Source organism: Arvicanthis niloticus, chromosome 5 (genome assembly GCF_011762505.2).
Source record: "Arvicanthis niloticus isolate mArvNil1 chromosome 5, mArvNil1.pat.X, whole genome shotgun sequence".
NCBI classification, from domain to species: domain Eukaryota; kingdom Metazoa; phylum Chordata; class Mammalia; order Rodentia; family Muridae; genus Arvicanthis; species Arvicanthis niloticus.
The window spans coordinates 12,680,077-12,702,571 of NC_047662.1; the positions used below are offsets into that span (position 1 = coordinate 12,680,077).

Below are 22,495 nucleotides of genomic sequence, written 5' to 3' on the forward strand. Positions count from 1 at the left end.
GGGTGGGGCACCCGATATCCAGCAGCCAGGTGAACAAGACCCATGCTCACTGGCCTGCACTCTTGGTCTGGTTTTTTATTCTTCATGCCTAAATTTCCTCACTGAAGGAGTCTTGAACTTCTAATTCTCCTGCTTCTACCTCTCCTGCTGAAATTGTAGTTACATTTTTCCATAACCAGTTTTATGCAGGGAAGAAGACTGAACCCAAATCTCCATGTGTGGTGACCACGTTCTCTGCTCAACTTAGTTACAGCTCCAGTCTGAGGCTGGAAGTTTCTGTAACTTGCCTAGCAGAGAGCCCTGGAGCCACAAAACTCCTAGGAGGCCCAGAGCTTCCCAGGTCCTCTTCCCTTCCTCCCTCGTAGACTGTTGAAGTTCTGACATGTACTGGGTACCAGTAGGATTCCCGAGAGCCTGTCCGCTTCAGCCTGGCCTGCTTCTTCTCAACCCAATGTAATTTTTCAATTAACTTGATTGGCTAGAGACCCAGGCATTCTGGAGTGTGGGAAACAGACCCAGACCGGAAGTGCCCCCTCTCCTCTGACTGGACTGGGATTCCAGAGGGAGGATCTTATTTCATGCAGGAGACACCAGGATGTGATCTGGTGCCCTCTCTGAGATATCCCAGATGGCGCCTTCTGGGAATCCCAGCCGCTTGACTCTAGGGGAACCTGCTCTCCCTCCCCATCCCAGCCCTCGGTGGGACCAGTCTCTCATAAGTGACTTTACTGTTACACAGTTTATGAAGCTAGTCCTGCCGGTTTTCATAAGCGAAACATTTAAAATATGCGGAGCGTATTTTATTCCCACCGGAAGCAGCTGTCCAGTCAGGCAGGAGGATAACGAAGAGGGAGTTACATGGATTTGGGGGTGTCTGCCAGTGCCTTTGAGCCCTGCACCCCTGATAATCTCCTTTGGGGTTGGGGACAGGTATCTGCTCTGGTCACCCCACCCGAGGCAACTTCGTCGTCTTTCCCATTCTGTCTGCAGGTTCTGCAGACCCTAGTTGGTCCAGACATCTGGCTGGCTACCTGTGTTCCCTGAGGGCTGATTCTGCACTAAGCTGTTGGAGAAAGCATTATCACGTCAGCCCCGGAGGCTCACTATGACACCTATTCTCCATCCAAGGGGGAAAAGGTGACTCTCCAGGGTCAAAGATCTAAAATTAGTGTGTCTGTGCTCTTATGCACTCCCTGTAGAGGCCAGAACAGGGTATCAGATCCCTGGAGCTGGAGTTTCGGGTGGCTTGGAGCTGCCCAGGGTCGTCCGGAAGAGTAGCACGTACTCTTAGCCCCTGAGCCATCTCATCTGTAAGAGTCAAGATTTGAACCGGGGAGCTGACTTCAGAATCGGGACTTATCCTGGCCGCTAGTCATTTTTCACAGGGGATCAAGGGGAAGGAGTCACAAGTCACAGGGCAGCAGGAATCACCCAGTATTTGTCTCTGTGGCCCCTCCGATTCTGTTGACTTGTTCAGACCAGTTTGGACTTGATTTATGTACTTGCCTTAAGTAGGGTCTACAGAAGCAGGCATTTCATCTCTGCCACCCACGTGTGATGGTGGCCCCAGAGGAGCCCACACCCAGCCTGATGCCCACTTCCTTATGTGTGATGGCTGCGTTCCCCCTGTGTGGTCATTCACGTCTGTTGGCTGGGCAGACTTGACATATGTATGATATATTTGACCTTAGGTTGACATTGGAGGTTGGCGTAGACTCCACATGCCCAAACACATTTTCTAGCCTGACTTCTAGTTTGATCCCTTCCAATTAAGGTAATGGATCCATCTCAACCCTTCCTCTGGGTCTCAGTTTATCTGTCTGTACAATAGGAATGGAAGCCTGGCTTTTGCACCCAGAGCACCTCAAAGCTAGTCAGAATGAACCCGCTCTGACAGTGTCAGGGGTTTGCATCGGCTCCATGGATGCCTGAGGCAGCTGGAGAGGAAACTAAGGCTTGGGGTGCTGGCTCGGTCTCTGGAGCAGCAAGCCAGAGTGGGCTGACCTGGTTTAGGTGGTGGATCCAGCTTGCCGTGAGCTTCTGTGTTGAAGGTCTGGGCCACTGCATGGTGGGGTGACAAATGCCTGCTCATCTGTCTCCCTCCCATAGTTCCATCGTGTGCTCTTTGGTGGGAAGTGGACAGAGGAAGGAAACAGTGGAGTGGGAAGGCTATGTAAAGTTAGGAAGTGCTGGCTGGGGTCCCTCTCTCCCTCAGGGTAGTCAGCCTGCTGGAAGCTTAGCCAGGCTGGATGGGTGAATGGGTAAAGGACAAATCTCTAGGAGCAGTTTCAGAGAACTGGTTCTGTTTATTGGGGGGAGACAAAAGCTATTTAAACCTTTGGTGGTGAGTAGGGGCTACTGGGGAACGTGTACATCATTGGCTGGGGTGCTGGGATGCTTCATTTGCATGAGGAGGGATTCCAGGCGCTCCTGAAATGATCTTATAATGGAAAAAGATGCTTAACCTAGCTACTGGCAACATGACCTCCTCTGGTAAGGCAAAGGTGGGGGCCACAGGGCTGGCTGTGTGTGCGGAGACATGCAGGCCCGGGGCAGGGGGACAGAGACCCCACTCTTCTCCATCTCAGGATAAGACTTCCAGGGTTTGGACACTCCTCCACTCCACTCTGGCTCCAGGCCTGCTCTTCCCAGTCCCATAGCTCTCTGGCTCCACAAGATAGGGGAACATTAGGGCCATCTGGTGATTAATGTGTTACTACTCCAACCCCATGGACACTTCCTTTCTAGAGTTTGACTTTGGGAGGAAAAAAGGTCACTCAAAGAGAAGCCCACTTTGAGGTCTGACCCCTCTGGTCAGCCTCTTTTCGTGGTATTTCACAGGGTGCCATTTAGGGAAGGGGCTTGGTTTTGAGCTTTGGAATCTGACGAACTTTTGAACAGGGGTACGCCTGAGCCATCAGAACCAGCTCTCTGACCTTGAACTAGCCAGCCAACCTGTCCAAGCTCCGCACCTGCAAATTGGGGTTAGCTTGTTTTTGCAGCAGTGGGGATGGAACATAAGACTTCTCACACAGGCTAGACTGGCTTTTCTACTCTGCCACGCCCTCAGCCTTTGCTTGTGCTGATTGGTCCAGACTTTGCCACTGAGTCACGCCCTCAGCCTTTGCTTGTGCTGATTGGTCCAGACTTTGCCACTGAGTCACGCCCTCAGCCTTTGCATCTCTAGATTGGAACAAATGCTGCTTGCTGCCCAACTCTTCTGCGTGTGATTGAGGAGGGACTCTTGGTCCAAACTCAGTGTCAGCCTCTAGCTGAATACCCACCCCAGGCTGTGAACTCGAGAGCTGTGCGGTTTGTACCCCAAGATACCTGCGGGTAGCAGAAGAGGAGCAAGGCCCGTGGGGGTAGCAAGAGGCTGGTCCCTGAGGATAAAGAGCGGTGGGAACAGAAGTAGTTGTGGAGGGGAAGCTTATAGCTCTTATGCAAGTAAAATCAACCGACGTCACTTCTTTGTGTCTGGAGGAGTATCTTAGCTTGGAGGGCTTGGCACCCAGCAGGTAGCCTTCATGGTTGTAGGGGTGGGGGCTCCTTCAAAACTGGCTGAATCGATTTGCCAGGATTCTGTTTCTCTTGCAAGCGGTAGAAAACTAGGCTCAGACTAGCGTGAACATTATAGTGAGTGTTCACACTGTAGGGTGTGGTGTGTGTTACCTTGGCTACACTTTGTTGCTTGTTATTCATGGTGGTAAGGAGGGCAGCTAGCAGCCACAGAGCACCTGGAGTCCGAGGATGAACTCTGGGTGGGCGGGCTTAGGTCACGTGCCTTCCCTTGAACCATTCACAGTGGTCAGGGTGGGCGGGCTTAGGTCACGTGCCTTCCCTTGAACCATTCACAGTGGTCAGGGTGAGTCAGCATTGGTCAGTCAAGGACCCAGTTCCATTTTTGAAGGAAGGACAGGGATGGAGGGGGCCAGGGGAGGGTCCCAAGTGGTGTTTTAAAGCCCAGTGAGGATGCTGTGTCAAAAATGAAAAGGGGATTTAGAAACATGGCTCTGAAGGTAAATGCTTGCCACATATGTGTGAGAACCCAAGTTCAGATCCTCAGACCCCAAGCAAAGACGTGTGTCTTTAATCCCAACGCTCCTAAGAAAGAGGTAGAAACGGGAGAATCTCGGAACCTCATCGGCCAGCTAACCCAGCAGATGCTATGGTGAAAACAAAGAGATCCCATCTGAGAAAAGGTGACAATCGGACTGGCACCTAGGGTTGTCTTCTGACTTCTAAGTATATATGTATTCTATGAGTAGCCTGTCTTAAGTAGATATGTATAAATATACGTATATGCCGTAAGTAGCTCGTTTAAGTACACATTCATACATGAACACACATACACAAAATAATAAAACGTGAAGGGAGTCTCAATCCAGAGATGGCCAGGTTTAGCTCTCAGCAGAGCCTCATCCAGGGATGCAAAGAAACCGGGAAGGAAAGGTGGGCGAGCCAGCCTCTCAGAAGAAGCAGTGTCATTGTGGCTCAGGCCATCAGTTCTGTGTAAGTCCTTGTACCAAGAGCCAAGGATAGCCCTGTCAGCCAACCAGATTTAGGGGAGCTGTAGTTACCGTGACGCTTCTAATAAGAGCTAAAACAACACAGAGGACTGGGGGAGGTGGCCATCCGGCCCTCTCCCATCCTGCCCAACGAAGCACATGATTGTAGCTGGCTCCTCAGAGGCACCAAAAACCTGAGCCCAGGCATGGAGGCTGTGTAATACTGGTTACCTGTTCAAGATTCATTCATCTGCTCTCCTCCCTGGCCAGACTGTGTAGTCACCCACTACCTCCCCGCCACTCCCCCAAGCCAGACAGTATATTTGATGCTAGAACCACCCAATGAGGGCTGTGTGCAGCTTCACACTCCCTGGCAGACCAGGGAGACCCTGTGTTCCCCAGGGGACAATCCTCAGATTAAGTTTTGAGTCTGCCCCTACACTCAGGCTTCCTACAGTCTCCCTCCCGGGGCAGGGCTTTTAACTGCATCACCAGAGCATAGCCCATAGTCACTGCACAGCCCCGTCCCAGGAGATAGTTGAAGCTCTGAGGTACTGAATATACGGCTCAGCCTCTCCCCTTGGGGGGAGATGGTAACCATGGCCTCTGAGGCAGCAAGATGGTGGGTCATTAGCCCAGTGTCCTCACAGAAGCAGTTTAATGTGCAGGGCAGGCGAATTAAACACACCCCAAAGAAATAAATGATGGTATGAAGTTTGAGAAAAAGAGGTAGCCTCACCTGGTCCCCACCATGCCCGGCCGCACCTTAACTGGAGTTAAGAATTACCTTACCCAGGGGCTCTGCAGACCTGGGGGGGGTGGGGTGGGGCATGAGTGATAGCATCAATTGAAGGTGATAGTCCTTCCTGTCTGGGAATAGAGCTTCAGAGTGGCAAGATCACATGACACGGGAGTCCTTGAAAGCCCCAGCCCCTTTTCTGCCAGCTTCAAAGGGCAGTGGCCTGGGGAGCCTGGTAAGACAGGCAGAGAACCTGGCTGCTGGGAACAGTGGTGGTCTGAGAAGAGGGGACTGTTTCCAGTTCCCACTCCCCACCCCAAGTAGGACCAAGACAAGCCTAACCCGAGATAGAAGAAGGTCCAGGCCCAGGAAGGCTGCATCGGTTAGCCCTGGAGCTACCTTGGCCTGTCTGCAGCCCTCTTGGCTGGCTGCACACACCGGATGCCATTGCATCCTGCCTCTTCCTGTGTTTCCCTGTGACACTTCTGACTATCACAAAATCCAGGGCACTTTCAGAGCTGGCTCTATAGCAGACTGTCCATACTTAGGACCTCTGTCCCTCTGGGATGCCAGGAAAAGATGGAAGCAGTAATGACTTCTTAGGGAGGTTTGGGGATCCTCTGCCCAGCCATGGGAAGAGCGGGGGGGGGGGGGATTGAGCTTAAAGAAGCTATGCCTATTACCTGGAGTCAGCTTCTAGTCTGACACTCTCAGGAGAGAGCAACCCCGGTTTATCCCCCTCCCTCCAACTGTGTTCCTTGGCTTCAGATCCCTTAAGATGCCTTGATGGCTTATCCCCGAGGGGTCATGTGAGGATGGAACACCAATGTCACAAGGAACTAAGAAGCACCCTAGAGAAGCAGGGAGGTGTTGCTGGTACCACCCAGGCAGGAGAGATCCAACAGCCTCAAATGTGCCTGTCAGCCAAGATGCTTCTCTTCCCCTCTGTACAGTGTAGCACAGGGGAGGACCTGAACCACTAGGAAGGCCTCACTCTCTGCCCCGGGGCTGCCAGCAACCCTCTCCCCACGCTTGTTTTTGGGATCCCCTCCTCCTCTCTCTCATCCCACCTTGCTTCAGACGTCTATCGAGTCAGCCATGGCAGCTGTATAGGACTTGGCCCAGACATGCAATAACAAGGCCAGCTCAGGCCAGGCTACCTGTCAGCCTCGGGCCAGCCCATAGAGAGGGTTGCCTTGTGGCCTTAGGGAAGGAGCTTGTCACCTAGCACGTGCCACCAGGGGAGCAGAAAGGGTGACGGGTGTAGTTTCTAAAAGGCTGGAGGGGACAGTGGTGACTGTTCTTCTGTAATTCCTCTCAGTGCCCTGGGCCTCTCTTACGTCTTTCCTTGTAGATATGCCTCAAGTTTCCCTCCTGGGAATATTGGTCCTCTTGTCGGTAGTCCAAAAACGGAAGTCAGTCTGCACAGCCACCGAGGTATCCTTCTGAAGAGGCCAGCTGGAGAGCACAGGTTAGCTCAGGCTGGATGGCTCCCTCCCTAAGTTTACTTTGCTGGAGGAAGGCAGAATCCGAGCTCAGGAGCAGGTGTATTGGCTGGTGACCCACGTGTCCTTCCATGGTAGGTAGCCAGCAACAGTCCCTGGGCCCAACTTCCTCACACTGGCCCCTCTGCTCTGTTCTCTCTCCCTTGACAGGGTCTGCGTAAGGGCCTTGACTGCTCCTTTAGCTGACCCTGTAAGTCAGGGAGGCTGTGGCTCAGGGTTCCCTTGGTGTTGAGACCAGAGCCTTCTCCGAGAAGACAGAGGACACATTCTCTATCATGAAATTGAGCTGGGCGTGGTGGCAAACTTTTAATTCCAGCACTGCCAGAGTCTGGTGGATCTCTGTGAGTTCAAGGCCAGTCTAGTTCCAGGATAGCCAGAGCTATTTAAAAAAAAAAAAAAAAAAAGACCCTATCTCAAAAACAAAACAAACTGCTGGTGACAAACTGCCCTTGACCCCCTTTAGACTTTCCAGAACATTTCTATCCAGTCTGTGGCTATTGGGCAGCGTGTGTCTCATGATAGCTATGAATGCAGCCCTATACAATGTGGCGAACTTAATTAAAACTATACGATTTAGATCATATATAAATTATTATTATTATTATTATTATTATTATTATTATTACTGTAATTACTGTTAGCTCCATTGTAGTTCCCAAGGCCTGGACTTTGTAGGTAGCAACATTGTGTCACGGTGTCAAAAGGCCAGACAGAGCCCGAGAGACGGTTGCTTTGTTTGAGGTTTGCTGAAGGCTGGGAAGCCAGTCTTGGCTCCGTTTTTTTTTCCCCCATTCAGATCAGATGCCAGGAATCCGCATCAGGAAGTAGAGGAACCATGATTGAGCCCTGCTAACTGCCTTGAGCTGCCGGGCCTGCCTCTATCTGAAACACCAGCACTGTGGACCCAGCCCTGCCAGGGCCCTACCTGGGTCTGGTACCATGGTGCAGGTGACAAGGTCCTATCTCTGTCTCTGAGGAACCCCACATTCTTCTCAGGAGCTGCAGGGACCATGAACGTGGGGCAAAGGCTGAGACCCTGAGATCTACCCCACCATGGGGAGCAAGAACGATCGAGCTCCTGGGGGAGTTAGAGGGTCCTGAGGATGAGGAGGACACATGACCCTGTTGTCACACCAGCCCAGATCGACCTGGACTCTCCTGCTAAAGTCACCCACAGGCTGGGTTTCTCTCCAGAGCCTTCTATTTTGGTTAACAATGGACAGTAGGTGGTCTGACCACTATGGAGGTCCCCACAGTTACTGCCCAGGACTCCAGCTCTCATGGCCAGGATGAGCATATGAAGAAATCTGCAGCCATTGCTGTTCCCAGAGTATGTCTCAGAACTCGGAACTAGATTGTGTGCTAGAAGCTGGAACAGGGTGCTGACATCACACCGCCCAGGCCCAAAGCCTGGCTTTGCTCTTGACTTTCTGTGAGCTTGGCCCTGTCATTTAACTCCCCGTATGCCTCCAACCCCCTCCCCCCATCTGTGAACTATCTGTGTGATAGTTGGTCTTTCAGGGCTTATTGTGAGGATTGATCTAGTCAAGACATTGATTGCCTCTTTATTGCTAGGTGGCTGTTGCAGCTCTAGCCATTAAATCAACTCTCGAAGATAAGATGGTGGGGGGGGGGATTCAGTCTTTTTTTTTCTCTGTTTGTCTTTAAGTGGCATTCCTTCTCAAAAAAATTTTTTTCCTATACTCTACTGATGAGAACTGGTCATGTAAACAACCTCAGTTGCATCGGAGCTGGGAGATAACATTTTCTTAAAAAGCAGAATTCTTGCAGACTAAAGGGGGCAGGCTGTGGAGTGGCAGGTCTCAGCTCCCATGGTCACCAGTTGTGGATGTGCCATTGGGGATGGTACGCTGCACCCTCTCTTCCTCAGGGAAGAGGTACCTGGGGCCTCTTGGGCTGGCAAGCTAGTTCCATGGGTAGCAGTCAGCTCCCTGAGCAGGAATCTCCCAGCAACAGTTGCCTGAATGTGGCTTTTGTTGGTCTCTCTGTGCTCAGGCCTGCTCCCTGCCCAGAGGACTGAGGATTATGGTTTCCTGGTGCAGAGGGGTATGGTTCATGGTATTGTTGCTTTTCTGTGTTTGGGCGAGGACAGGGCTGTCCTGGAAGATTCCTTTGAGCAGGGCACACGTGTTTGGCTCAGCTGCTGCACCTTCCTCCCGTCTCCCCAATGCCTGTCTACACTGGCTGGAATGGAGGGTCCGTAGTCTGCCCTGTACCTTAGTCTCCGGCATCTGAAGCAGGCGTGCCCTGTGCAGCTGAGAAACCTGGCTCGTTCCTTAGTTAATTTGAACCCAGTAAGCCACCTGTTCTTACTGGCAACCATTGAGCTGTGCAGCTACACACGAGAGTCCAGAGTCTCTGTCTCCATATATGAGCAGTAACGGTCATCTAGATTTACAAAGAGTGCTAGTCCACTCTGAGCACCCCTAAAAAGGCCCAGAGATGGATAGTGTCTTATCCAAGGACACACAGCAAAGTACCAAACCCTCTCAGGCAGAAAGCCAAGCGTACTCTCCAGGTCCTCATTGTCCATGGTTTCTGATGATTTGAGTGTTCAGTCCCCTCTATGCAGAAGGCAAGGTGAGCTGTGCATATTGGTGGCACTAAAATACTGTAGGCAGGGAGCCAGGCACATTTAAGCGGCTTGGAGTAGGGCTGGGATTGGAACTCAGGGCCTTGGGCATGCTAGGCACCGATTCTACCCTTGAGCCGCACCGCCATTTACCCCCATTTCACAGATAAGACAACTGAGGCCTGTAGACACAGTCCTTTTCCTGTGCAGTGATCCCTGACTGCCACATGACAGGTTGCCACGTGACGTGTAGGACAGAGCCAGCAAGCTGTACAGCCTGCCCAGCCAGTGTGGGTGCTTAGTAAGCTTACAGGAGCCAGGAGTTTTCCCTTGGTTGTTTTTCCAGCCTGGTTTTCTGAGCCTGGGCCCATGTTAGGTGTGCCTGGTTCCCATTGGCTACTTCAGCATGGGGGCTGGGCTGGAGGGCGGGGCCCCTGTGCTGGGTATACCTGTTCTGATGCCTGTGCTGCCAGGGCCACCCCTATCTCTGCTCTTGGCCAAGCTCAAATTTAGCAACTGCTGTTCTCCGTCTTCACCCAGTCCCTCGGGGTGTTCTAGCAATGTCAGTCCCCGGGGCCACTCTGCTTCCTGCACCTGTGGCCGTGGGAGGGGTGAACCCCGTGGGGAAGAAACAGTCAACCTAGTCAAATTAGAACATAGGACGGTACAAATGCACGCCAAGCATAAGCGTGATCATTCGCTACTTGGGATATACTCACCCTAAGAGTGACCAATGGCGTCCCTGAGGTCTGGTCCCCATGCGTCTGGGGTGTTAGCTCCTGTTTTACTGGCTTGGGTTTTGGTTTGGTTTTTCAAGACAGGGTTTCTCTATAACCCTGGCTGTCCTGGAACTCCCTCTGGAGATTAGGCTGGCCTTGAACTCAGAGAGATCTGCCAGTCTCTGCCTCTTGAGTGCTGGGATTAAAAGGTGTGAGCCACCGTTGCCTTAAAGTGTTGTACTTTCTTAATCTGGCAGCCCTGACTGCTTGGGAATCCCTGTGGTTTGTAATAAACAAGCCCTCAAGAAAGAACATAAAATTTGTAAAAGAATTGACAAAAGACTGACAGGGTCTCTTGAGACCATGCTGCTTGCATGGACAGACAGTAAGGGTCCTTAGTGGCGTCCTTAGAGAGGCTTGAAGACACATAGAAGCCATTCATTTGTGTGTGTGTGTGTGTGTGTGTGTGTGAGTGTGTGTACACATACATACATACACATACGTATTCAAGAAAAAAACCAACTGCAAAGTGTGCTGTCAGTGGATTTTGCCAGCAGTTACTCACACTTGATTCTGAAATAAGTTGAGTATACAAAGGGACTCTGTCAGGATGGGTAAATGAAGATATTGATAGAGGAAAGAATTCCAGAGACTTCGGTATCCTTAAAGATGGCAAGCCAGAGGAAAGGACACAGGTGGCTGTGGTTAAGGCCTTTTATGATCAGACCTCCTGCCTGGAGAAGTGTTCCAGGAGTGAGGGCTAGGTCAGGACCCAGAAAACTTACTCTAGGTTTTCGGAAAGACCTGGACGGTCAGCAGCCTGCCCTGGAGTCCAGCAGTGTGAGAAAGAACGGGCAAGCACCGCCTCCCCCACCCCCACTGCCCAGCTCTGGGATCTTTGGGGGAAGAGGTGGAGCACAGACTCTGTGTGTCACTGGGAAAGCTTCGAAGTGGGAAAGGGCCTGGCGGCTGCAGCGACAAGCAACTAGGACAGGAGGGGACAGTGCTGGAGCTGCCTTCAGCAGAGGCTCTAGGGCTGCTTCCGGTGCTGTCACTCTGCCCTTTTACTTGGTTCTTTTCCTGTCACCCAGATGAGGACTCACTCTTTTTTAGAGGGTAAGAGTCTTTACTCTGTAGCCCAGGCTGGCCTGGAACTCATTATTAGCCCAGGCTAGTTGAACCTGCAACAGTCCCCCTGCCTCAGCTTCTTAGGCTGGTGTTAAACAAGTGTGCCACTATACCTGGTAACATCATTCTTGATATGACTTTGTATGAGTGGTCATCAAGAAGGTCCATAGACCCTGCCACCTGTATGCACCCCACCTCTTGTGCCACTGCCCCCAGCACCCAGCACCTGCAGCAGTTTGGGGTTTATTGGTGCTTAAAGGGACACACTGGGGTCCAAAGGCCTACAGTGGCAAATGCTATCCCCATGGGCTCTCATCTTTAAAGGCTGATTAACTGGGTCCCTTCTCAAGACACAGGTCACTCAGGATGAACACACAGGGTTGGATGTAGCTGCCTTCATGTCCTATACCCATGGTACCCCCATTCTTGGGGTTATACCCGTGAATGACTGTGTTTTCTGTGGGGTGCAGAACCCTCGGGAGGCATGCGCTCCTGCAGGATGTAACTGTACCCACCCTTCAGCCCCAGTTCCACAGTATGACACTGTGTTCGAATTCTGACTAACCGCCAGGGTCACACCTGTGACATAGCACAGCCTGGCCTCTCCGAGATCTTTAGCCTCTTTGAGCCTCAGTGGCCTGATGCATGCAGGGAGGATCCTGTTGGTACCAGGCTCAGGTTTGGGGGTGTCTATGAGAGATCACTCACAAAGCTTCCTTCCCTAGGCACGGAGTGACTCGTGGTTACAATGAGTCTGTGGCCACCGGGAGGATGCTCGGGAGTGTGGATTGTATGTGTGTGGACTGGGCGGAGCCAGGGCCCAGTTAGGGAAAGGTTCTGTGTGCTAAGCTTACAAGAGAAGCCTGAGCCCTCCCAGGCCCCCCCCACCTCTGACCAGGTGCTTTTGTCCCCTAGTGCTCCTGCGGGAGGAAGTGGTCCAGCTTCAGGAGGAAGTACACCTTCTCCGGCAGATAAAGGAATTGCTGGCAAAAGACCTGGAGGAGTCACAGGGCGGCAAATGCTCCGAGGTCCTCTCAGCCACTGAGCTCCGGGTGCAGCTGGTACAGAAGGAGCAGGAACTGGCCAGAGCCAAAGAGGCCTTGCAAGGTGAGTGACCGAGCACAGACCTGGGAGGCCTGCCTGGGCCCTCCCAGCCATTCTGAGCTTCCTGGAGTTGGCTCCTACTGCATCCTGTCCCAGGGTGTCAGTCGCTCTGAGGAATGAAAAGTGAATGGGCTTTTAAATATATATATATATATATATATATATATATATATATATATATATATATATATACTTGCGGTTTTTCATTAGTATATATTTTACATAATAATGGTTTGTTATGACATTCTCATACGTGTACTTTAATTGTGTTTGTCCCTATCACCTTCTCTTGTCCCTCCCACTCCTGCTGATCTCTTCCTCTTCCCAACTAGTCTCCCTCCACGTCCACCCCCAGCCCCACCCCACCCCATCCCCACCCCCACCAAGTCTCATTAGGGTTGCTTACAGGAGTTTGCATGAGGGGTTTTTTGGGCAACTTGCCAGCGGCTTCACCACTAAAGCAAATGTCTCCTCTCCCTTCAGCAACCATTAACTGCCCATAGATTCTCAGAGATGGGTGGGTAGGACCTCGGGAGCCATCTTTGACAGACCAGGACACTGATCCACTGCTGAGTCTATCCTATGTTCCTGGGAGCCTTCAGGATGTCCCTGCTCGGGACTGAGCGTGTGCTGGGCTCTGTTGGAGAGATGCCTGGGGCCCCATTCCCGGGGGCCCCACAGAGATATCACATATCTCCATATGTCACTCCTGTTTCCCCAAGCTGGGTTCTGAGAAGGGCCTGGGTTTATTCTCACCACTCAGACAAGCGCACTTACCCTGTGAGGTTTTATATCCTGCAGCCCTGATGCTGGGGAAGACATTGTACTGGTGTGTAGGAAGACCAAGTCCTTGGTCACCAGTTGCCCAAACATCACAGACCAATGGGCCTCCAGTGTAGCCCAGCTTTCCTGAAAGAGCCCCCAGCCCCCTTTCTCCTGTGAGGCGTCTTGCCCATGCTCTGAGCTTCAGGGAAACTTCCAGAAGGTTCCTTGAGGAAGGTAGGAAGCCCATCCACGATGCAGCTGCCATGGTGCTTTGAGAAGTTGGCCCCACAATGTCTCCAGAGAACAGCTTTTGGGGGCGCACATGCTGCCTACTCTTTCAAAGCACACTCAACCTTTGATAAATGTCATCTGAGAGGTCACCCTTAAGTCCAATTATAAAACGTAAAGAATTGAAAAAAAAATCCCATGTTTTAAGTTAGTTTATGGTTGTGTGCTGTACCTGAGGCCTGGAGGTTGTACGTACCTGCTAGGCATCTAGAAAAGCTTTGTCCCTGAAGCCAAAACTGGCCTGATTCTTAGACCACCACGACATATAGAGCAGGAAAGATTTCCCTTTGACAGGTCCTGGGCGAGCATCTCAGGTGTGGGAGGGGAGTGTTTGAGCCTCCTGGTTCATGAGACACCATGCAAGGGACCACAGTGGAGGATCAAAGGTTGTCCTTAGCAGGAGCCTGGTCACACATCGCTGTAGGGTGAGGAGTCTGGATATGAGCTTCCTTGCTGTCCAGCTTTGTCCCAGGTGCAGGTCTCACAGCATGAAGGGAGGAGGATTCTGATGGCTAATGAGCCACCTGGGTTATAGCAGCATTCCCTGACCTTAGCTTTGGTATTCATGGTTCACCAAACAGATGACCATATGATACTTTATTGAAATCCCCAGGACCCGCAAGGAGCCACTGGGAGGATAGTGTGTGTGGCTCTGAAGGCCACTTCGTTGGCAGGAATCTTATTTTGTCAGTGTCTTAGTGACGATTTCTATGGCTGTGAAGAGACACCATGACCATGGCAACTCTTATAAAGGAACAAAAAAGTAATTGGGTCTGACTTACTGTTCAGAGGTTTAGTCTGTCTTCATGGTAGGAAGCAGGGTTGGCTGCAGACACACATGGTGCTGGAGAACCAGCTGAGAGTTTTACATTCCGATCAGCTGGCAGCAGGAAGAGAGAGAGCGAGACCACTGAGTCTGGCTTAGGCTTCTGAAACTCAAGTGATAATACTTCCAACTCCAACAAAGCCATAGCTTTTGATAGCGCCACTCCCTGTGAGCCTCTGGGAACCATTTTCATGCCAACCACCGCACTCGGGGTAATTGTGACTGTGGGGATTGATGGTGGTAGATTTTGTGGTCCAGCAGGTACAAGATGGTTGGATGCTTGGGAAGTCATTTCCCATCCAGGGGTCCATTCCGACCTAGGTCACCTCCTTTTACTCAGCTCAAGGAACTCATAGTGTCCCTCCTGTCTTCACTGTGGAGTCTCCCGGGGGAGATGCTGCTCGGCCCAGGCTGTGCAAGCTGAGGTCCTGCATCTTACTGAGCCTGACACTCCTGTGTCCCCAGAGTTGGTGCTGGCTCTAGAAACCAGAATCTGCCTCTTGTACCTTTCCCGGAGTTTCTTCCAGGAACAGAGGACCCTTCTTCCCCTGTCCTTGGGCAAGGGCAGAATTCTCAGCTGTGTTTGCCCTTCAAGACCTGGAAAGAGACAGTTTAAGGGGCCAGGAGGAATGTGCAGGGCCCAAGCTTGTTCACCCCACTGCTCCCCTCCTGGACCCCACATCCTACCCTGACCTGAGCAAAGGGAAGAATCCAGGGCTTCACAGGGGTGAGAATTTAAAAGGGCGATGTTGGCATTGAGGTACCCAGCTCCCTGGAGCCCACAGAGCGTGGGGCGAGCATCCCACACCCCGGTGTGCTGGGGGACATGTTCTATGATGTTGCCTGGATAGTATAGAGCCTGCATGCCCTGTTTGTTTTTCTGTCCATGTGTCCTGTGAGAAAAGCTACCTTACATGGTAGGCACAGTCAGAGCTTACCAAGAGAAGCTAGTAGTAGAACAGAAGCGCTCGCGACTACTTATTCAAAGTCATCAAGGGGCTGGGGCTATATCTCAGACGCGAGCATGCCACCTGCATTCAGTGCTTAGCTCTCTTCAGACTCAAAAGCAGAACATGCAGTGTACAGCTGTAAACCCAGCACTGGGGAGGCAGAGATGAGAGGATTTGGGGAGCTCTCTGGCCATCCAGCCTAGCAGAATCAGTGAGCTCCAGGCTCCATGAGAGATGTAGCTCGAAAAATAATAAGGTGGAGAGCAGTGGAGGAAGACACCTGGCATCAGCCTCTGGCCTCCACACGTGTGTGTGTGTGTGTGTGTGTGTGTGTGTGTGTGTGTGTATGTATGTATATATATACACACATATACATACATACATACATACATACATACACACACACACACACATATATGTGCAAGTAGTTACTTAAAACTTACAAATGGCTTCTAGAATGTTCTATTTAGTATTTTCATTGACCATGAATAGTTCACACGTGTGAATAGTACAGGCGTGTTTCCCTGACTTGGGGCTGTAACGTTCCTTACTTTTCTGTTGCTGTGATAAGGCGCCATGACCAAAGCAACTTACAGAAAACTGTTCATTGGGGGCTGACAGTTTCATAGGGCAAGTCCATGACCTTCGTGGTGGGGAGCATGGCGGCAGGCAGGCAGGTGTGGTGCTGGAGCAGTAGCTGAGAGCCTTCATGTTGAGATAATCACGAGACAGAGAAAGATGGCTTAGACTTTTGAAACCTCAAAGCCCACCCCCAGTGACATGCCTCCTCCAATAAGGCCACACCTCCTAGTCCTTCCCAAACAGTTCCACCAACTTGACCAAAGTCCCAGAGCCCAGCAAGGCAGAGGCCTTTTCTGTCCCACTAATGCACCTTGTCTTTCTCTCTGCCAGTATCCACTGTGGAGTCAGCCTGGGATAAAAGATTGAGGGTGTCATGGGGTGGCCAGCTCTAGAGCCAGAGTTGCACTAAACTTGTACCACAGCTGTATCTACTCCTTTTTGTTTCAATACCACATTTCCCTTTATTGCCCAGGCTAACCTTGCACTCACTGAGAAGCCCAGGCTGATCTTTAAGTCACTGTGATCCATCTGCCTCCGCCTCCCAAGGGCTGGGATTGCAGGCGTGAGCCACCACACCTGGCTCTAGCTCAGTTATTAACTTTGACCTTATCTAAAGTTCCTATCCCCCCTGAACCCGCACTCCTTTGAGGTAACGGTAGTACCCATGTTCCTTACCTTCAGGGCCAATGAGACTGGCGGCCTCACACAGGCAGAGAGGCTTGAGAACCATGCAAGATGAATGGACCATTGCTTACTGTGATTTATACAGAAGCCAAGTGATGGACAGGTGGCAGGGGCAGGGTCTGCTCAGATCTTCTAAGAGCTGCCCACCTGTATGACTTTTAGGTCAGAGGGACCCCAGAGCCTGTGTACCCAAAGACAACAGTGTCCCTGAAAAGCTAACGGCTGGATACCTCCAGCCACCCAGAGCAATCTACCTGGAGTCCTTCAGCATCATAAAGAACTCAGCTTCCTCACCGGCCACTGCGCAGAGCACACAAATTACAGACAGACAGATGTGGCAGGTGGCAGGTGGTCAGGCAGAGGGATTTATGCACCATAATGAGGAGAAGGAGCAGACATGAGCAGACATGTGTCTGCAGAACTGGCAGCAGATGGCAGGGACACGTGTTCACAGCCAGTGGCCCCAGGGAAAAGCAGTGCCCCAAAGACGTCCTCCCTGGCAGGGTCCCCGCTCCACCATCTTGCAGTAAGACCTGAAGTTTTCAGTTTGGGTGAGGATTGGGAACCCAAGTAGACACTGACCCAAGCAGATATTAGAATAGTGGTCCCCAGTGCTGATGTCAGATTGGGAAGAGACTTCAAGTGTGGGAAGCCGGCGGCTTGGAAGGTGCGTCTGCCGCCATGGGGTGAGTACGGAAAATGTTGGATTCAGGTGTTTGGGTCTCCTTGAGAGTTTAAAAGAAGGGCGTGACTAAGCAAGAAGCATAGAATTGGAGGGTGTCTAAACTCACCCCTAGATACACCCCAGGACTCCCGCTGTGCTCTGTGGGAACTTGCAGGACCATCTGGTATCTGTCGATTTCCCAGGATTCCATTTTCCGACTTCCCTGTAAATTGCAGCATCACTGAAGTGGCAGTCATGAAAATTGCTTTCTTTCATTTTTTTTCTTTAAAAAAAAAATCTTTTAACAGTGTGTTAAACATGCCGAGCAATTTCCAATGACAATAAATAACGACCCAAGGACATAATTTTTAATGACTGCGTAATGTTCCACCAAATGGGGGCTCCGTTATTTATTCAGCCATTTTCCTGTCATTGACCATCTGAGGCGTCTATATGTTTTCTCCTCTCTCCCTCTTTTGCCCACCATAACATGACAAAGATCTGGCTCGAAAAAGCTGTTTGTTTTCTATTCTTGTTATTTTCTCTGTTGCATTTCTGATTTGATGTGTGTGTGTGTGTGTGTGTGTGTGTGTGTGTGTGTGTGTGTGTAGGTCAGAGGACAACTTGTAAGAATCACTTCTTTCCTTCCACTGTGTGGACTGTCAGGATTAGCAGCAGTGGGTGACTTCACCCTCTGAGCCATCTCATTGGTTTATTTGTTTATAGAGAAAGGGTTTCATGTATTTCAGGAATGCCTCAAAATTGCTATAGTATAGGGAGGGGCTGGCCTTGAACTCCTGACCCTCCTGCCTCTGCTTCCTCTGCTGCCTCTGCTTGGATTCTAGGCTGCTATACCTTGCTTGTATAATTGATGCTGGGGATCAAACAAACCCAGGGCTTGGTATACCCCTAGGCAAGCAGTCTACCAACCGAACCACACTCACCGAACCACACTCCCTGCCCTATTTAGCATGGGCGCATGAGTGCGGGCAATCACCTGGGGAGGGAGAAGAGGGTGTTGGATACCAGGAACTGGAGTTAGAAGCGGTTGTGAGCCACCTGGTGTGGATGCTAGGAACTGAACCGGGATCCTCTGCAAGATCGGCCTGAGTGCCTAACCACTGAGCTCTTAGGAAATTGAAGCCAGGCAAACGAGGGGCAGCTTGCCATGGTGCATGTGTGGCAGAGGGGGGACAGCTTTGTGGAGACTGTTCTCTCATTGCACCTTTACATGAGTTCTAGGGTTCAAGTCACTAGGCTTGCACAAGTGTTCTAACCACTGAACTATCTTCAAGCCCGGATAGTTTGCTCTGAAGCCCGGGTACCATCATGACAAGCTGCCCCTGGTTTGCCTGGGGTAGCAGGTCTTCTTAGTTCATTTGCAAACTCTGTGAGGTCATTTACTAGATGCCATGGTTCGTAGGTCTGTCATTCTTTCAATCACACCCTTTATTTATTTTACTTTATTTTATTTTAGTAATGAATTTATTGAACCAGGGCCTGGTGCATGCTGTGCCTACAGACCTTACAGCTGAGTTATGCTCACAGTGTTATAAAAGGCACTCTTAAGCTCTCCCTTTCTCTCTGTGTGGGTGCACTCCCAGGAGCCTACATGCAAAGATCAGAGACTAGTGTTTATTGTCTTTCTCAGTTGCTCTCCACCCTGTTTCTTGGGGCAGAGTCTCTTACTGAACCTGAAGGTTGCTGTTTCCTTTGACTGGCTCCCTGTCTCCTCCCTGTGAGCAGCCATGTCTGTCTTTTTATGTACATGCTGGGGGATTTGAACTCAGGTCCCCGTGCTTGCACAGCAAGCATTTTTAACTGCTGACCTATCTCCCCAACCCCAGTATTTGGTTTTGTTGTTGTTGTTTAACTTGAACAAACAGCCTGAAGAACATAGTTCTGCTAATACAGTTTGACAGCACTGGTGTGACTTATAGTAAGACATCAATTCTTCCCAACTATAGCATAGCTTTTTTTAAAAAAAAAAAAAATTTTGTTTCGTTTTGTTTTTTATTTATTATATATAAGTACACTGTAACTGTCTTCAGACACCCATATGAGGGCATCAGATCTCATTACAGATGGTTGTGAGCCACCATGTGGTTTCTGGGATTTGAACTCATGACCTCCGGAAGAGCAGTCAGTGCTCTTAACCACTGAGCCATCTCTCCAGCCCCCCAACTATAGCTTTTACACCAGCTCCATACTAAACAAAGAGTTAAAGGGGAAAAAAAAGGCAAATAGCATCTTATGAGAACTGTTCTCACAGCCCCCCCCCCAGAAGCTGATTTGCGTGGTAGTGACTAGCACCCATCTTGTCATGAGCCACACACTACAGAACTTACCCTGATAGTCACGTAAAACAGATGCTGTTGTTATAGTCTCAGTTTTCTGAAGTGGGGGCAAGTTGTTCCAAGACATCTCTGGGTGTCTAGGTTACATGGGGTTTGAACTGTGGGTGTGGGTGACACTGGCTACTGGCAGGGACAGTGGGTACTGCTTTAGGAAAATGCTCAGAGGCAGGAAAGCAGCCTGAACCGACAGGGACAGTGGCTGATAGTGAAACTTTGCTTCAGGGAATGCTGGGAGGAGAGGATTGTGACTCTCCAGAGCCACACTCAGAGGAGGTCAGAAATTATGGAAAGCGGAGAGGTCGGAAAGAACGCAGTTTGGAGGTTGTCCCTGTCCCCGCTTCCCTTCCTCCGTTCTCTGCCTTTACATCCTTATCTCTGTTCGCTAGCACTTGGACACGTTTGTGACTAAGTCTCTGCAGGCTACCTTTGCACACGTCCCCCGGCCTGCAAACCATGGATTAGGTGATCCATGTGGCTGATGAGTAGCTGGGATGGCTCTGCCCACCTGGATTTCTCAGATATATATCCATGACACTGTAGCACCACCGTGTTTGAAAAGCTACTTAATACTTCCTACTTCCTTCCTCATATCTCAAAGGCCTGCTTCTCTCAGGGAGGTTGAACTGTTAAATTCCTTCTTGGTAAACTGAAGGCCCCCTCAGAGCCACTCAGCTGGGAAAGCCTCTGAGCCGGCAAACCTCAGAACTCAATAGAAGCTTCCAGAAAGTTTCCCCCTGTAGTCAGACAGTGTTTCAGCTCCTTTTAAGCCTCCTTAGCAGCCCCTCCAGAAGTTGATGGGCGTTTGCGATCAGGGAGGAGGGGGCCCTTCCTGGGTCTGTTAAAGCTTCAATGGACACGGCCACCAGCCTGATTCAAGCTGTTTCACAAGGTTCCTAAGAAGGGCCCATATCCTAATGGACAAATGCTTACCTGCTCCTACAGTCAGGTTTCCTGTGTAGCCGAGGCTAGTCTTACACTTGAGATTCTCCTGCCTCTAACTCCAGAGTGTGGAGATTACAGGAGTGCACCCTACACAGGATTCCACAGGTTCTTTCCTACACATGAAAATGGAGCTGCCGGGGTGGCTCTGTGACAGAGTCCTTCTGGAGCATGGACAGGCCTCTGGGTTCCAGCTCTGCAAAAATTAAGGGGTATTAACAGTAAGGAGGTTTGGAATTGCTAGCAGGATCTGCCCAGGACCCTAGGGTTCCAGTCATAGCTGTTCTAAAAACATACTGTGTCCCTTCCAGGTTTTATGTTATAATAGGCTTTCTTTTTCCAAGTTTAAATTTTGACTGACATGTGATTACACACACACACGTAACAGGGTAGTATAACGTTTCAATCCGTGCACATGTGTATAGTGACCATCAAGATGGTTAGCTTTTCTGTTACCTTACATTTTATCATCCCTCCATGGTGCAGACATTTGAAGTCCCTGATCTGGCTTTTTCAAGCCATACAATATCTGACTGTCAACTCTAGCCTCCCCACAGTGTGTGGTGGGAAGTGTCACCTCTCTGTGCAGTAGGTCACCAACCTCCTGACCCTGCTTCTCCCAGCCTCTGGTGACCCTTCTGAGGTCAGCTTCTTTTTTGGTTTTTCGAGACAGGGTTTCTCTGTGTATCCCTGGCTGTCCTGGAACTCACTCTGTAGACCAGGGTGGCCTCAAACTCAGAAATACGCCTGCCTCTGCCTCCCAAGTGCTGGGATTAAAGGCGTGCGCCACCACTGCCCAGCGAGGTCAGCTTCTTTATAGTCTGAGTGAATGAGAAATCCACAAACTTTTTTCTTTCTCATTTCCCTTTGAGACAAGGTCAAAGGCACGCGCTGTCGGGTTCAGTTGCTTGCCGTGACCCTCGGTCATTCTTCCACCTTTGCTACCTGCTGGGGCAGATTATCTGACACAGACACAACTTTCCTAATGAGTGACCTTCCAGTCTCAGTCACCGCACTTCAGTTTTATAAAAATTATTGTTGTATGCATGAGTGTTTTGCCTGCTTGTCTGCAGTGCCCAAGGAGGCCAGAAGAGGGCGTCAGATCCCGTGGAACTAGAATGATAGATGGTCATGAGCCACCTTGTGGGTGCTGGGAACCAAGCCCAGGTCCTCTGGAAGAGCAGCCAGTGCTCCTAGCCACCAGTGCTCCAGCCCCAGCCCTGGAATTTTGGCACTTGAGTTCCTGATACAGGCAGTCTCGGGATTACACACAGCTTATAGTTGCCATCCACGTTCTCCTCCTCCTCCTCTTTCTCTTCTTCCTTCTCATCTTCCTCCTTCTCCTCTTCCTCCTCCTGGGTTTTATGTAGGCCAGGCTATCCTCAAACTAACTATCTCGCTGAGGAAGTCCTTGGACTCCTGCTCCTCCTGACCCACCGCCTACCTCAGCACTGAGATGGAAGGTACCGAGCCCAGTATATGCACTGCTAGAAACTGAATCCAGGGCCTCGAGCGTGCGAGGCAGGCTCTGTACCAACTGAGCTGTGTCTCCAGCTGCAGTGATGCCCTGAAGGTCTAAGGGTGAAACCCTTCCTTCATCCTGGGAACATCTGTAGGATGAATCTGCCTGAAATTCCATGGGTGCCCAAGGACCTCCACTGTACTGCACTTGACCTCAAAGCCCTGACTTTTGTTCTCTTTAAGGTCAGGAATAATAAATGGTCCAGGTTTGTTTAGCATTGCAATGGCCCGTGCCTTGTCTGTGTGAGCCCCTGCTACTCCTCGAAACCTGTGTTAGCCTGCCACTGCACCCTGACTTTGAAGAGGGCATGAGAGACCTAAATGGTTCGGAGGCCACTTGTCCCCAAAGGGCTCTCGGAATTTGGAAGGCATTTAGCAGAGACATCCTTGGTGGATATCACAGCAGGAAAGAAGGGGAGCCCCAAAGAGTGGGGGAAGGGAAGGTATGGATATCTGTGTCCTGCTGAGACCTGTGAAGCACAGGACTTGTTGAATGTTTTCTCTAGAAGTTGTCGCTGATGATCAAGGCTGGTCTGAACCATAAGAGTCTCTGACCCTTTGCAGCCAGTCCCTTCCCTATGAAATTCAGTGAGCACAGGCTAGTCCCCTAGATGCCTGCAGCC

The 22,495-nt window shown here is 50.7% G+C and overlaps 1 protein-coding gene across 8 annotated transcripts in view; it reads left to right on the top strand.

The window, feature by feature from the left end:
* The window catches only part of Kazn (kazrin, periplakin interacting protein), a 977,884-nt gene that overhangs the window by 862,234 nt on the left and 93,155 nt on the right, over positions 1-22,495 (top strand). For 6 of the 8 annotated variants that reach the window (XR_013110333.1, XM_034502894.2, XM_076933798.1 and 3 more), the window contains one exon: positions 12,108-12,299. Coding sequence is in view for 6 of the 8 variants with exons in the window: in XM_034502894.2 (XP_034358785.2) it covers positions 12,108-12,299 (192 nt within the window). In the remaining 2 variants the exon portion in view is untranslated. Of the gene's footprint in view, positions 1-3,939; positions 4,203-6,805; positions 6,827-12,107; positions 12,300-22,495 lie in introns of those variants that run through there. The other 2 variants (XM_076933796.1, XM_076933797.1) reach the window with 2 other exon arrangements.